We start from the raw sequence: 16,906 nt of genomic DNA, 5'->3' as shown, positions 1-16,906 counted from the left end.
TGCAAGATAACCTACTCAGTTCCCCTTCCCTTAATACATCTTCCAAGTAGAACGAAACTCCAGATCCAGTAGAATTGCCAAGAAGGATCAGTAACGTGGTGCTAAAACATCACAGCTGAAAGCGAATTCATAAACCGCGGCAATGGTTGGTGGGTGTCTTTCCCTTACAGCACCGATTACATTATGATGGCCGAAGCAGGAGTTTGACCAAGTGGAGCTCTAGGGACGACGCTTAGAAGGGGAGAAAAATTACATAATAACTTGATATCTCCCTTAACTTTTTGCTTTGGTTTCGTGGGCACTGGGAGTCCCGAAATTGTATTTCCGGAGGCCCTCGGGCCATACTAGTAGCCATCCCAGCCCTTTTGTAAGTAGGCAATAGACATTCCGTTCTAGTATTTGGACTTCTTTAGTCTTTAGGAAAGACAAATCCGATTTTTTAATGCCTTTGGGAAAGATGGCGGTGGGTGAACAAAGATGATTGGAATGAAAGCCATTAAGGGAGCAAAAATTTTCAAACTCCCATCTGCGCCGCCTATGAATTCAAATTTCTCCTCCGTCAGTTTTTCAATTTTTTATTAGCTTGTTGTAAAAAATTTGAAAATTCGATTGGTTGCACTTTATTGTTGTGTTTGCGACAAGCAAATGTCCAAAAGACGAGTAGACTAGGCCCCCAGAAATGTCACAAGAGCAGTCATTTCTAAGTCCTTCTAATGCCAAGAATAATCCCTTTGCACCATGCAATCTCCCAATGCTAAACCAACGTTACGGAAACCTTACTGAGGAGCCAAAAGCAGATTTTAAGCCTATGGCTGGACAAGGCGTACCGGAGGAGATACCCGAAATCCCCTCCAACAACTTCGTCTACAATACCAACAACTCGGGAGCAGCAACCAATTGTGGATTCTTGAATGAGGACTTCAATAGCGATGCTGTGAAACTGCGACTGCGGGCGGAATTGCCCCATCTCACGAGAAAGCAAATTGCCCAGTAGGTCAAGGTTTGAGTCAGCTAAATCCAAGTTTATTAGTTCTTTTTCATAAAAAAACAAAATTGAGCAAAGATGGCCATAGTAAATACCTATTTTAGTAGGTCAAGGTCACTCCGCAAACCAAGTAAAATGATTCTAAATAATTTCTGCATTAAATCTGGCTATGCTAAAGATATCATTTTACCTTAGATCAAAGTGGTTACGTTAGTGCGTTAAAATAATCGTGCTCTGTTTACTGATGAATTTATTAGTCTATTCCGACAAAACAAAGTAATCTCTAGTAGACAACAGCGGAAGCTCCTCAGCCCGACATACAACAATGATTCTCTCAGTAATTTATGTGTCTCAGGTACTTGTTAAAAGCCTTATTTATAATCGCTACCGGGAAAGGTATTTAAATCGCAGTTTTTTTTTTACTTTAACAACTGTGAAGACAATGAAAGTAGAAAGGTGGTCACTTCTGGCCGTGCAATTTGACCAACGTCTCTTGACAGGTCAGCTGACCCTGTAATTTGGTACAGGGCTTTTCCTCATGAAGTAAAGGCTGTTTGGAAATTGAATTAGTGTTCTATTGTACATTGGGTCCTGTGATCAGATGGGTCATGAGGCTACATTCCTACCAGTTTTGAGGTCAGTACAGGGGCTAAGTTCTTTCTCGTGATCCTTTATCCTCCTACTAGCTTCAAAGCCTCAGGCACTGAGGAAAGGGCTCGAAAAATAGTGAAGCGGTTTGGCATCATTGAGGCAAGTAGGTGGTCTTGGAGATAGACGTAATCCATTCCTATTCTTTAGAGAAATTGAGGGAAAGATGGCATGGGATACGCTTAATTCTAGTTAGGAATTTACTTTGTGTAGACTGTACTAGACCGCGCGACGATTCGAATCAGGTAACGCTGCCTAGTTTCATCTGATGCAGTATTTACTGCCACCACTATCTAATAATCATGGCTGGAAAGATTCTGGGCTGTTCAGTATGGCCTGGTCTGCGAGCCTGAAATGTAATCTAAACATTTGTCTGACAAATCATATTTACTGCCCCAATCCAATCTTGTAAGGCGTTTTTTGAAATCGGCTGTATTTTAGACACCAAGTGTCCATAACATGCGGTGAACTTTTACCGACGTGATCTACGCATTGGTTGCATTCATTGAGTGAAAGGGAGAAGACGTTCAGTACTAACTTTTAGGCTTGATGGTGCTGCAGTTGATGAATTAATTTCCTGATCAATCGTCTTCTTTAAAAAATACAATGAAGAACCGGGATAAAGGTATTTTACGGCAAAGCTTCTCACCATGGTATAGATGATGACGAATCCGTCTCAAACTGGGAAGGATTACGATGTAATAGGCAAAAGAGCTGAAACTACTCCACGAATATTTTGTGTTTAGATTTCAGCTACCCTTTTATGAGACATTATGCCACGATCTGCTGGAGAACGGTTACCACTACGCCTTTACCGAGATTTTCACAATTCACCAAAAGCAGATGGATGAGCGTCGAAAAGCAGGACCGGATTCTCCACTCTGGAAAATTCCCCCAATCAGCGAACAGTCGGAGAAGATCCACATGCTAAGAGACCAGCTCTCAAAGGCAGAGGCAGCTACTAGGCGTCAGGACAACCACACTGTTTTTACGTGCTACCTCAAATTGGCCAAATACTTCAACGACTATCCTGACGATCGGTGGTTGGCAGAGCACTTCTTTGATTACTGCTTCACTGTGGCCAAACGCATCACCGATGACGGAGGGTTGAAGATGGCACAGGCTTACGAATACAATGGACTGGCGAAAGAGGCTAAGGGTAAAACCCAATTCATACGAAGGTTTTAGATCCTAGCAAACACTAATGTCACGCTTACATCAATCGTGAATCAATGACGCTATCAGCTAATAATTTTGTTAGGTCTTAGAGTGAATCCTGAACGATTAGATTAAGTCTGAAATGATTTAACTGTTTACCGTTCACAGCCATTCTTTGCCGCTTTACAAAATATTTTGAGATAAAAATGGAGAATGATTGTTTGAATTTTCCGGCCAACCCCGTGGATCTGAACTTCTTCTCATTAACTATAGTAATCTCAGGGGTCAATTATGTGCTATTGAATTGGGAGATCGACGGGAAACCTTAATAATAGAATTTCTTCTCATTTTCATAACTGTTTTTTTAACATGCTTTGCACGCATACAGTCCATAAACTGTTTTTGGACGTCCAAAAAGTCATTAAATATATTGAAGTCTACCGGATTTCTGAAAAGAAAGCAACAACTTTGACCCATTAGTTACATTTATCCCAAGATTTAACTTTGGTTTTAGGTCACGTGTTGAGGTGTACTTTTGCATCCAGGCCACTCAATGTAAATGCTCACTAATTACTCGCTCTTATTTAAAAAAAATATTTTCAAAAAAATGGCCTTGGAAGTCAGTGGAAAGTCAACTGTTATGCTTTACCTCTGCTGTTTTACTTGTGGCAGATATTGTTTCCCAAGGTCGCGGCTCACAAAAAGGGGAATCGAATTTTGCTTGTGGTCACCATATTCACGATATCTTGTAAATGACGATAAATGTAACACTTTGCCTGAGCCATTGTAATTAGTACAGTCGCGATTTCTCTTACGATTGGTAGAACCACCAATTTGGTCAAACTAAATTAGCTATGGAAATTGCCTCATGACCCAAGTCAAAATATGAAAGTCAGCAACATTCAGGACCGGTAGTGTTCATCAACTTTGCTGTCTCCTTTCAAACAGGTTCAATACCAATGCGAGAAAACAATTGTCAGAAGTATGATTCAAAGCAGTGACTGAAAAGCTTCGAAGACTCTAAGTAACTGTAATTGAATTAGAGTAGGGGGTAGTAAAAACGTTTGGATATTATGTTAATTCCACTTTTCAGATGTGTTGAGATCGTTCATTTTATCACAATAAAACAGCTCAGTGTAAACGCGACTTAATAAACAGCGATTTTACATAGGCTCTGAGCTGAGGCATAAGTAGTATCTCGAGATACACGCATTTTAGTTTTCTGATTTGCTTTCTTTTGTGTAATTAATTTATTTCGCCTCTTATTTTAACCCATCTACAATTTACAGTCTACACTACTTATAAGCATTCATATTTTCAAGAGAGTGTTGTGAGGAATTTGGCACTTAGTGGACTATGTGAGAGGTTCCGAGCAAGTGCTTTCACGCATCCTGATATTTAAGCACGTTGGTCTTATAAACAACCAGCTGGGTGTGTGCATTTGCTTTGGATGAAAAAGGAGTGTGTCATATTGTGATTTCATAAACTATCGCATCTGCCTCAAAAAATGGCGCAGTTTTTGTAGTGGGTGTGGCTCCGTTTATAGATGTAGGCGTGCTGAAATGAAGAGCAGTCTGCTAATCAAGTAAGGCTATTTTTTATGGCAAGCCTGACATTTATGCTTGTAAGCCAAAGGTATCACCACAATCCTTCGAATTTGTGGCACATTCTTTCTCAAATTTGATAAGCAGACACTGAGATGTTGAACTTTGAATTGTATCCATCCGTTGATTTCTAGGCGATCTTCAGGTGGCGTGCTCGTTCTTCATTCAACTCTACAATGCGACTCGTGATAAGACATGGAAAGAAGAGGACGGTACTAAGATGTCCAAAAACGCAGACAAGCATCTCGTTCGTATCTATCACGCGTTGCTAGAAGCTACACCGAAGGAACATCTCTGCGAGCGCATGGCCTACTGCATTAAGGCCCATGACATCGCGTCAGCTAGTACGTCCATCTCCATTCAAAAGACTGCAATCACTTTCCTTATTAATGAATTTAAAAGTCAAGTCTTCGGCTGTAGAATGATTCAAGAAACCCATTATGATCCTTTAAAATTAGGCAGGAAATCCCTCAGTGGACTTGTGAGCTAATCCATCTCATCCCTCTCTGAAAATCTATGACTGTTTATTCTTGTGCCTTTTAATTAGAACTTTGATCTTTGGGTATCCGAATGTGCTAGAATTGTCTCTATACCCCCATTGCAGGCAATGACTGGACCTTAACAGCTCCAGCAAGTTTAAAAATGGGTCAGATGTACCAAGAAGCGAATAAAATATCCGAAGCCATTACGGTAAGCTGACTTAGTTGCCCCCTAATGAAACGCAAAACTGTACCAATGATCTCATTTATCTCCGTTTCCACTAAGTTTTACCGCGGCTACTTTGATTTATCCAAAGGCGCAAATGATTGGATCAGCCTGGGCAATGCTTGTGAATCTCTGGCGCAGCTATTTGAGTCGTAAGTATGAAAATGAAATGATTTCACCTCAAAGAGACTTAAATTCAATGGTAATCTTTCCACAAAAAATTTTCAAGTGGTTTATTGTGGAATAATATCCTGTGGTGACAATTGTCTGCATAAACAGCCAGTATCATAAACGGTCTATCTAACCAAGATTTACCATGGATAGCCTTCAAAAATTTGTCACCCCCACAATGACCTTCAAAGATAGTTTTGGGTATCTTGATAACCAAGTGCTGATAAGACAAATCTGCACACTGCCCAAATTCCAACAGTTGACAGAACTATAGTGAGCGAAACGCCAAGGAACCACCGGGGAATGGCACAATGGCAAGTGTAATAAAGGCGGTTTTCTGGTAATTTACTGCGCACATATTTATGTTTTAGACAGAACAACATGCAAGAGACGATTCGATATCTGAAGATATATGCTGAACTGTGCGAGGAGCACTGCGACTGGCTGCAGCTTTGCAAGGCAAGTCGATTGCTCGGCCACGCCTACGACAAGGCGGGACAGGCACAGGAGGCCCTTCAGTGGATTCTAAAGGCCTACAAAATGCAGCAATCCATTAATGTACGTTTATAGTGTAAAAAGCTTCATCCAGGCCAAACTGAAATTACTTCCAGTAGAGGAAACGACTAATTAAGGCTCTGCAGCATGCATTCATGCATCCTTGTTGATACGAAAACAACTAAAGCACAGCCAAGTGGTAGGTGGAGTAACTGTATTGTAGCTTTATTGGATAACTCTACGGGCAGAGATGCCGTGTTGAATAGTTCATTGGGATTCTTTTGAATGCCATGGATTGATTAGCCACTAACGTTGCCACAACTAGACACCAAATCCAGCTCTGTTTCAAAAATACACGGAGACCTCGCGATTGATGATTGGAGTGACACGGGCACACTGCATGAACATCCTCTTCACCAACGCCATCATTACTGACACACCGGACGCCCTGCTTCGCATCATCGAATGGAAGGCCGACCCACGCAATGAGCACAAACTCTTTATGAGTTATGAAAAGCGACCCAGTCAGTATTTTCGTCATCTATTAATCTATCACCTCGTTCAATCATGTTATCCTTCCTTAAGATGGCAATGTATCAAGGTGATATGAAGGTGGCTCCACTTTTGTAGTCCTTTCCGATGCTACTTCTCTGGCATAATTCCTGTCTAGGAAGGGCAATTCAGGATTTTCCCCAAAGTATAGGTCCCTACTCTTGTTTCTATCCCAATTATTTATGTGCAGATGCTTAACTCTCCAAACCATTCCTTAAAGCATGACGTTTCTTTAAATTTTTTGCACTTACATAGAAAAGAACTGCAGCCTTTCAAACCCGGCTGACACATCAAAAGGCCTAGTTCACTAACTCTTCGTATTTTGTTTTTAGGATGGAGGATACGTGACGCGGAAGTGCATCGAGATTCAATCACCTGCATGAAAAGTCCGCCCACTAACTTTAAAATTGGCAATAAACAGGGAACTGACAACTGAAACGCATATAAGCTCAGAATACATCCATATATAACCTATCCTACCCCTGGATCCAAAAGCATTGCTTAATTGGGAGAGATATGCTTTCAAGTGTTCAAGTTTTAAACTCCGCATATGGTCGAAAATTTGATGCTCCAGTCAGAATTAAGTAGTCATCACCCAGATAATGAAAATATTCGAACTTTGTGAACTTCAGTTTTGCAGTATCTTAATAATTTATAAATAACTCGATTGTATCAATGCTACTTCTTAGGCATAACTGGTCTAAAATTAAACCTATTGAAGAGTATTTTGAGTTAAGGAAATTTTTTTGCAAATAGAATATCCTGATAAGCATAAAATTTTGACTAAATATGGCAGACTACAGTAACAAATAGGTGGACAAATTCCTCTTTCGACGTGGAAACAAAGTGAAAACCCCTATTACATTGGTACAAAACCCCCTTCTGCATTCTGGCCAGGGGCTACGACTAACTCCGCTACCCCTCAGTGGGAGAAAAAAGTAAAACGCTGTCTGGACAAAGCTGGTAGCTTAACCACACCTCGTCTACCTCCATGTAGGTGAGATGAGCATGCGGTCTAATAGGACAAAAAACGGGTGACCACAGGTTCCCTCTAGTCAGTCACGGGCGTCACCAAACGTACACATATGAGCAAATTCAAAATAGGCAGACGAAGCAAGGCAAGGTAGAATGGGTGTGGTTAGCGCATGTCGGTGTACGATATGGTGCTGTGCGGTGCGCGAAAAAAGGCGGTATGCGTACCCTAGCCCTCTACAATGTGACCCGACAATTAAATCATTTCAGTGGCGGGATTTTCCGTGTTTATGGGAATGACGATGGTACAGGATGCACGAGAGTGAGCGGGTAAGCGAAAACGAGAACGCGGACCAGAAATCCATCGAGTGAGAATTTGTGTCGGGGCGATCTCAAATCATTATTTCAAAGCTTAATTTTTTTGATGGGTGGACGCTTTGGTCAGCAATTAAATTTGTAAAGTGGATATCAAAGTAGTATTTCAATTTTCTTCTAAACAATTGCTAAATTAACATTGTCCCCTCGAATTCATATCATAATCGGGCACGAAGGGCAGTGATCTACTTAGAGAGCAAAGTGGATATCAGAATTACCGTTTGCTAAAAAACACTTATGAATTGGCCAATAAACCTCCCCTTTCCAAATGTCTACTGCTTAAAAATAGTTAAGTTAATCGTGATGCCGTATTGTTATTGTTCAGATTCAGATTTAAAAGAAGACATTACACACTTTTGTTAACAGTACTGTTTTAATGGTTTGACATTTATTTGAAAGTACTTTTAAGTGCGTGAGCTCCTCAGCCACCGTAATGTTTAAACCTGCCTTAGTGGTGAAATCGTGTGTTGGCAACAAATCGCCTGCTGGAATGGCTCATTAGGACTTCAGAAAAGACTGGAGAGAAGGCAACAAGTAATTTGGCAGGATGCGATAAAAATGCAGGTAAAAGTGTGGAAGTCCACATAATGCGTGTTATTTAATCTTATCACATTAATTAAATACCATGCCCAGTTCACCAAATCATGGGTAGATAAACATTTGGTTGTTTGGAAACCGTTCTAAATTGCAATGTACATGTCTGTAGTTCAGGTAGGTAGCATTGCAAAGCGCCATCATCGATGACACCTTCATATCACGTGACATTAGGGTACACCTTGGTTACCCAGGTGTTAACACATAAATAAAAGAATAAATTGGGGAGTAAAATTTCAAAACAGCAATGGTAACACTCAGGTCTGATTTATGGGTCATCAGTCCAATATAAGAAACTTGCATTCTATTGCACAAAACCGCATAACTGTCAAATTACGCAGATAATTTCACTCCACAAATTGATTTATTTATTTACTTGCTAATCAGAACACTTTGTAAAGTAAATTGGCGCCACTAACAACAATACTGTTTTTCACTTTATCGGGGGATAAACAATTTATTTTATGAGACGTTCCCTCATTTGAATCCATCCATATCCCACATATTTAGCGGTAAATAGCAGTTACTCGATTAAATGCAGTTTAATCTGAAGTATTCACCTCTTGTCGTAGAAAGGTGAGGATAATTTGAGGCCGATTCCTTATCTGCTGTTGGCACAAACGGTGTAAGAAAGGATTAAAGGTTTGAAGAGGAAATCCGTCCATTTAAAGTCTATATGTTTCAGAGTCCATATTCAAAGGTTAGAGTGGTATACAGAACAGATTTCGCTCACGTCAGTAAGTAATAACACCCTAAGTGTCAACTCCTAAGTAATACTTCCTCTCTTCATTCAGATAGTGTTAGCTTTCCCCGGTAAAAATGCATTAGACAATCCCCAAACCCCACGTTGACAATCTACATGCGACGCAATAGCACTGATGGCGCCATCCAAGACACATTTATCATAACATCCGCTTTTCCGCATCGTCTCTTTCGTTTTTAAGGACTTGGTGTACAGATCACTAAAATTGTGTGGTGCTAGAGGCTTGCCCATTAGTTAAATCATTTCCATTTTAAAAATGTCTGTTTCCTTAAACGATGCAATTTGGGACAAGTTGTCAGTTGTGAAGTTTATTCATGATTTGCTAGAATAGGAACGCTTTAGACACCATTTAGACAGCGGTGTGACAATGGACTCGCCTACCTCTTAAAGCGCCAGTACTACCCACCCGTCTCGCAGTCGAGCGATGGGCGTGTGCATCGCCTTTTTGCCGTGCTTTTTGATCCATCTCCAAAAAAAAACACGTACACACACATCCACACGCACTCATCCATCATGTTTACCACTCGCCTCAAATGCCTGACAGACAGCTCAATTCGCCTCTAGGCAATGAATGGGAAAATTGTATCCACAATCCCGTCTACGTGACACTAACAAGACCGCACATGCCCCATGCGGAATGCATCGAGGTCTTAAGTCAGTAATGAGGTCATCCCTCCTTTTTGAAATCTGACCGCAAAAATCCTACGATAAGCTGCAATTGCATTCTCTAGTACTGGATCCGATCAAGAGGTGTCAACACATCAACATCCAGTCTGACTGGTCGTTGCACTGATCAACTCTCCCATCCCAATTTACATGCCCAAGTAGGGTCGAGGAAGGCGTTCATCTGCTGCCCCACAAAAGTACGATCTTTAACCCTAACTCGCAAGAAACCAAGGTTCAAAAAGCCATTCCACAAAGAATAAGATCCTTGGAATAGTACTGGAATCATGAAAAGATTCGACTAAAATAGAGACCATCAACTTCAAACCTCTGCTAAGCAGATCCAATAAAGGACAACAAAATAAATTCTTGATGAGCATTAAGTATGCATACTTTATTCAAAAGAAATCGCAAGTCTTGACAAGGATGTAATGGAGAGAAGTAAAGGCAAAGAGAATAAATGAATAATTGGTGACTGTCCTGAGAAGGCGCATGATTCACAAATCGGGTTTTATATACACTCTGATTGCAAGGCAGGATGGCAAAGAGGGGAACGGCCAAGGCCATTACTGAAGGAAGAAAATAAGGCTAAGAAAGTGATCGGTAGAATCAGGAGGTCACAATTCGACTGGTTAAAACTAGCCCGCGAAAACTGCTGCAATAGCTGCCGCTCCCTTTCCACTTCCATCTTCTGACAAACGAAGACGGAACTGAAACAACAAAACAGTCATTAGATAGATAGAAAAAAAGGCAAAAACGGAAGGAGGCCTAGTCTGCGACTCACGTGAATCGTGGGAGGGAGAAGCTTATCGAGAATGTCAGTCATACGCTCACGGAAACGCGGATGTAATTTGTAGAGCGAGCCATCGATGCCGATGGAGACTTCGGGACGTTTGATGTGCTCCAGCACTGCGGCAATGCCAGCGCCAGTGAGATGGGCTGCACGGCTGGCAACCACCTCGCAGACATAACGCACTATTCGACTGTCCTGAGGCGTGACTGTAGGAACTAAGAGGTCCTCTGTCAACATGTATAAAGTGCTATAGAGAAGATGTGGTGGATCTCTGGAAACAAAGTACAAGTGCGTAATGTTAAATTGGTTTCCAACGGAATAGAACACACTACGGTCATCAAAACAAAACCAACCTTTCAGTTTCAGTGATATATTTGGTATGAAAGTTGTCCTTACTTCGCAGACGCTCAGGAACTTGGCCCTGGAAGAGAAGCCCCTTTTCGATGAGATCCAGCAAAATAAGACGTACAATTTCACCAAGGTACATTCCCGAACACATCTTCTCGAACCTTTGAAAAGAAAATAAACTCGAGATAACTTACCCGACAAACACATAAACAAAAAGGCAGGAAGATAAGGCACATACTTCTGCTTTCCTGGCACGATGCTCTCTTTGTCCAGAATCTCATCAAATTCAGTTCGATAGTAGTCCAACTCACCATAATCACCAAAGGCACCCCATTCCATATTGATAACAACACTGGTGGCATCAGCAACCTCTTCAGTCAATTCACCACTAAGTCTGCGTGCTGTGATCAGCTCAACTTTGTCTATATCCTCCAGATAGGCGGCATTCGAACCGGTGCCCACAATGAGACCAACAGCGCATCTTTTGTCCTCCAATGAGCAGGCCGCTAAGGTGCCAACAGTGTCGTTCACAACAGCGACACATTTGACGTTTGCACCCTAAAAAATACAACGAAATTTGCATATTTGCGTCAAACGGATTAACGCAATTAGCCACAACTTCTCGATACAACTTAAATTTGTATCTTGAGATATATGAAGACAAACTATGAAGCTCATAAGGCAGAAAGCTGGATTTAGCATACAAAAGGTAACCAGAATTAAGGAAATCGGGAAATCTGCACTTGCTGTTTTGTCGATTGAGTTTTGTAAGAGGTCGGCAACATTGCGCCCGACAACACCACTGGCCGAAAATCCCTTTGTCCACCGGACATGAAAGGAGGTGTTCAGTCCGGCCTGTTCACATGGAAATGAGTACGTAAATCCAAGTTTAAATTCTTTATCGAGAAGGCCACGGAGGCGAAGAAATTCGTGGATGTTTGCTGCCAAATAGTCAAAAAGCTAGAGAAAATGAATTAGATGAAATTGCAGTACTTCGGCGCCAGTCCCTCGCATTTTATCAACCGGAATAGCATGAGTCCTTTGCTCAACAATGGGAGGTTCTTTTTACCGGACAGTGTAACCAAGCACACTCGGAAATTTGTGCCGCCGAGGTCCAATGCTAAGTATTGGCCACATTCTGCGTGGCCTAATACTAAAAAATTTTAGCATACCTTCACCAGTTGGCATTTTTGTAACATATGAAGGATACATCTTTACGGACGACTTGTCTCGACGCCTCAGTTTAAGACCCGAACGCAATGCGGCTAGTAGTGCATTCTTGATGTCCATGTAGTCCTCCATAGACAGTCGGAAGGGATGCATCACTTCGAGTACCTGCTGAAAAACATCTGGATCCACTTCAGGAGCATACATTTCGATTTACCTCCTTGAGAGTGATGAATTGCACCCCCATCACATTTTATATTGTAGACGTGTGCAACTGATCGATTTAAACAAAGCACCTGATCAAATATAAAAAATGACAACCTAAAAAGCTGCTTTAAACGCAAAAAAAAGCGCAAAACATTTTACTAGTTTGTACACGTCTTACACATTAATTATTAATGCTGTTATATTTTTTTTGCAAGTGTTTCCGAAAAGCTAAATGCCGATGATTCAAGACCAGGAAATTTTATAGCTTCTCGGTCTCTGAAATCCACTAGTGAGCACTTGTAAGTAATAGAAGGGACTAGGAAACCATAAGGCTATTTTAAAATATGGTAATGTTATAACGCCATTACTAACAGTGAGATATAGTGTACTACTTATGTTGTTTTAATGTCCCTTTCATAGTGAAGGATGGCATACGAGTTGAACCTCAAGACTGAGACTTCAATGATGAGTAAGCTGAGGAGAGCTTTTGCGTCCACACTCCCCTAAACTTGTGCTTGTTTCCCTTATCTACTTATCCGAATAAACATGTCGAAGTTGAATAATCCCAGGTGTTCTAAGCGCACGAGGGCAGGGGGAAGAGCTGATCTACGAGTTTTCCTATAGCAGAGTTGTACACTTATGTACGAAATAAGGAGCACAGTTGTGTAGTCATTGTGCTAAAACATCCTATTCCCGTCACCACACTGTTGAGGTTTCACGGTAGCTAAACTGTCCCTAACTCTGTATTTAAGCAACAGTCGATTAGCATTTGGATTTCTTGCATTCTCGCTCCCGACAGGCAGACATTATCAGTATAAGCTAGTTTTTATAAAATGAGAGTTTTTAATTAGCTGAAAGGGCTATTTTGTTCAAGGGAATGGGGACACTTTTTAGCTAACATTGGCTAATCGAGAATCTACTTACCCCAAATAACACTAGACATCTAATTGCACAATGTTTTTTAGGTTGTTTCTCAGTTCTCTACCCGCTTCTATCCTTATTTGTATTCAGTCGATTGCTTTTGTCGCGTTAGCTCCTTAAAATGCCAATCGATTGGATATATCTACCCTTTACAAGTTGCCAACCCCTTTTGGATTTCTAAATGAGGAAGTTTGGCAGGCGCGCATACAGATTCGCATTATATTTATAAAATTTGTCCAATATACCTTAAGTATTCCTCTAAACCATTCTAGTATCCCATTTATAAAGGCGCTGGTTACATTTCTATCAATACGCCTCACCACATTCAACGCCTACCCCTAAAAGTTCACCTCCCTAATGTAAATAAAATCTTGTGACGGCTTTGATAATCGAATGTTTATCGTGTGCTAGCACACCAAGTAGGCCTCCGGTCGGCACCACACACGCGCCGATCATCACTTCACAAGACTCATTAATCAAATGGCTTTGAAAAAGACTGTGAGGGTTGACATCAGTGTTCCCTGCCACCAATTCATTCGAAAGGTCTTAACCCCTACTACGAATTATCTAAGCACACTCTAGTTAAAATGAACTGACGTTTATTTACCTTGACTGAACTTTATTGCCGTCTTCGGTTTTATCGTACTAAAATTAACTGAAATTGCCATCATTTAAAGTAAAGCCTTTATTTTAGAAGAAACTCTAACACCCAAATTCACTGTATCTGATAATATTTCCGGAATAATTTGAGACATGATATTAAGAATAAGAGGAATTTTCAAGGTCCTCGCTTCAGCCATCGGTGTCCACATGGAGGTAATAACTACTGTAGCGTCCCGAGACTCCCTGAAGACGAAATACTCGGGCAGAATATATATATTCAGCACGGAGAAGGTGTCTGGGCCATTGGCATGGCCCAAAGGGCCAGCTCACCCAGCAGGGTACAAGAGGGCTAATTCAAAGTCCAAAAGTGGCGCCTTACCAATGCCGAGGGATAAACCACTATCGTATTACACTACATTGAACATTGAAACAGCCTGACACTTCATATTCCGCGGATTAGGCTTGTAAATTGGTCACTCACTTTAAAGGTTCAGAGGCAAGACTGGTGTGCACCTAATGCTTACCTCAGTATGGAAATTCGTCTGAGGTGTGATAGTCTGGTGGACGTCTGCTTCTCAACCAGGCCACAAATAGAAAGTTGTAAACCAAAAAATAATATTGTATTTACTTAGCTACGTCAGCGAGGCATTACGGTTGTCAATCCTATTCACACAACGATAAACATTTTACTTGTAATAACTCTAAACTCGCGCCAAGTTAAGTAGCGGTTGTTGTATTGTCGGAGGGGTACGATTAGTAAATTCACCTGGCTCATTCTAGGATCGAAGTTAGGTGCCTCAACCTTCCATTAACATCGAAATCGGGTGGTTAGGCATGGTGAATTTTGAGCCCGTGAGGTTGTTCTGACGAACCACGAGATCTAAGCACTGCATTTGATAATCAGCCATAAATTGTGTGCTATCCCTTTCATGTCCACCATCTCCTGTCTATTCTTTTCTGGATGAGTTGTCCAGGAATAAACAAAGCCACTTATAATCTAGTCGCATTTGCATTCCACCCCGCCCCCTACCCAAGTGATCCATCACTTATCATTTGATTCGGTTTTGCGGACGAATTTTTTGTATACCGGCTTAACACAAGCGGCACTACGTCCATTCATGCCCATTACCACGTCAAATAACGACCTCTCATGCTAATCTTCTCCTGCATTCTAAAGTAATATTAGCTAAAATACATGTCGCAACACCACAATTTCTGAACATACTGCAGTAAAATTCAAGCAAATCAAGTAAAGGCGGAAATAGGGGTAAGGGATTTTGACTGCATCTTTGACACAAGTTTCTCAAATGAAGCAAATTTTATAATTTACAACTGTTTACCCTTTTGAATGCATTAATAAGAAGGGAACTGATTACCGAAACAGTTGTAATACTTTAATTACTTGTTTAACTCTCTGTTTTAGTTTCGCGGGCGATTAGGTCCCCACCTTTGCATTTTTGCTAAGCGCCGTGACCTCCGGGCCATGCCGGTGGCCCCCCGCTCTACCGCACGTTGTTAATACATATTCGGTTTTAGTATTACAACTTCTTTTCCCTTCTGGGCAGTCTTGGGGCGCCAGATTAGTGGCAACGGAATGCAAACCCGTTCCGAGCAAATAACAATTCAGATTTACATTTCTGAATGCTAAAGTTAAACGTGGCAAAAAAGAGCATGGACTTCAGGTTGGAGGATCTGCAAAGACCCCTAACAGAAGGGTTGAAATTGACATCCACTCTCGGCAATCTTTCCAGCCCCTTGTTCTGCAGGACTACTATTTACAAATGAAGCGATGCTAGCTATGAACCATCTGAAAAGGTTCCAGACGCAGCTGTCCACGGTACTTGTATGAAGATGTCGGTCAATTGAACACGCGATTCCTTCCCACCTCTCTACTAGTTGCATTTAACCAAGACAGATGGATAGGTATGACTGGACGGCACTGAAGGGAGAACAAGGTGGCCTGGAGGAATCGACGCCAAGCCTTATCCACATGAAACTACTTTAAGCCCCGTCCCTTACCAAATGACTCTGCTTTTAAACCAGTGTTCTTACGACTAGCAATGGATACAGGAGATGGTTTGAACATTCCTCCTTCACCCAACAGTTTACAAAAAGGGCGAAACTCCAGATTTAGTGGAATTGCTAAGTTTGATAACTGGGGCTGTTGGTTTGTGGGTGTTTCTCTAACAGCATTAACTACATTGTGATGGCCCGGGCTGGAGGTTGGCCGTGGAAAACGCCGAGGACGACGCTCAAAAGGAGAGGAGAGGGACTATGTAGCATTTTGATTGTTAGTCTGACTCTTCATTTTGGTTCTGCGGACACTTGAGGCTCCGCAATTTTTCGTCCAAACTGCGGCAATGCATATTCTCTGCCTGTATTATATCTTGCTCCGTCTTTAGGAATGACTCGGGTATTTTCTCGGGTAGGACCGATAAAAACAATTTGATGATTAGGTTTTTGCAGAACAGCAACAATGTTATTCGTAGAAAGAAAGTCCACTCAAAAGCTTGTTGACTTACATTGACTAAGAAATAGTTATGTTCTTTTTAGCTTACTACAACAAATTTTAGTAAAACCAGTTGAATATTTAATCCACCTTTAAGTTATGCCAGAAGCAATGCAGAGTGTGTGAATGTGCCTTTGGACCATGCCAGTAAGCCTTCAACCGTTCTGCAAGTCGGCAACACTCATTCAGCCCCAGTATTACGAATTCCTTGATCTTCAGGGACCACTAAGGTGGTACATAGACTTAGACAATTCTTTTTTTTTAAGAAGAGGTGGCCTTGGCATAAATGCTTAAGTACAATTGATAAAAAAGGTGAGAAAGTGTTGTCTCCGTGGATTCAAAGGTGAATGACGCCACGATTTAAAAAATCTGAGGGAAGCTTATTCACCAATTTGTATTTTGTAGCAGTCTAAGGAACAAAATTTATTTTAATTTATGGTAGCTTTAAAAATGCCTTTCTGTGAGAAAAAATCCAGCACTTTTTCTTTGAAACCTGATGAAGTTAAATAAGTCGGCATAATGTTAAGTTATGCGCATTCCCCTTCTTTCAATGTAAAAACAAGTGATTAAGTACATTTGAATACACCTATCTCCAACCATTATGTAAAAAGTTCTTACAAAAAGCATTCGTAATTCAATGATGAAATGCAGCCTTGCATCACTGATATTTGAC

At 41.2% G+C, this 16,906-nt stretch overlaps 2 protein-coding genes across 2 annotated transcripts; one reads left to right on the top strand and one right to left on the bottom strand. All coding sequences in view use genetic code 11, as the record gives it.

The window, feature by feature from the left end:
- Positions 1–679: 679 nt before the first annotated feature.
- Positions 680–6,425, top strand: EGR_05850 (Tetratricopeptide repeat protein 29; the record flags this gene model as incomplete). Its single annotated transcript, XM_024495099.1, has 8 exons — positions 680–990; positions 2,380–2,792; positions 4,530–4,739; positions 5,000–5,085; positions 5,161–5,252; positions 5,643–5,829; positions 6,092–6,290; positions 6,397–6,425. 8 exons carry the CDS (start codon positions 680–682, stop codon positions 6,423–6,425), a joined length of 1,527 nt encoding a protein of 508 aa, XP_024350445.1.
- A 3,898-nt stretch (positions 6,426–10,323) lies between these two features.
- Positions 10,324–12,200, bottom strand: EGR_05849 (Hexokinase; the record flags this gene model as incomplete). The annotated part of the gene is made up of 8 exons (XM_024495098.1): positions 10,324–10,395; positions 10,470–10,749; positions 10,832–10,987; positions 11,065–11,384; positions 11,541–11,786; positions 11,820–11,865; positions 11,901–11,973; positions 11,999–12,200. The coding sequence occupies 8 exons, from the start codon at positions 12,198–12,200 to the stop codon at positions 10,324–10,326; spliced, it is 1,395 nt and encodes a 464-aa protein (XP_024350444.1).
- Between the last annotated feature and the right edge of the window lie 4,706 nt (positions 12,201–16,906).

The sequence above is a fragment of the Echinococcus granulosus genome (genome assembly GCF_000524195.1).
Source record: "Echinococcus granulosus chromosome Unknown EG_S00047, whole genome shotgun sequence".
NCBI lineage: Eukaryota > Metazoa > Platyhelminthes > Cestoda > Cyclophyllidea > Taeniidae > Echinococcus > Echinococcus granulosus.
The sequence above is the reverse complement of the archived record's forward strand: the minus strand, read 5'-3'. Positions and strand labels throughout refer to the sequence as shown.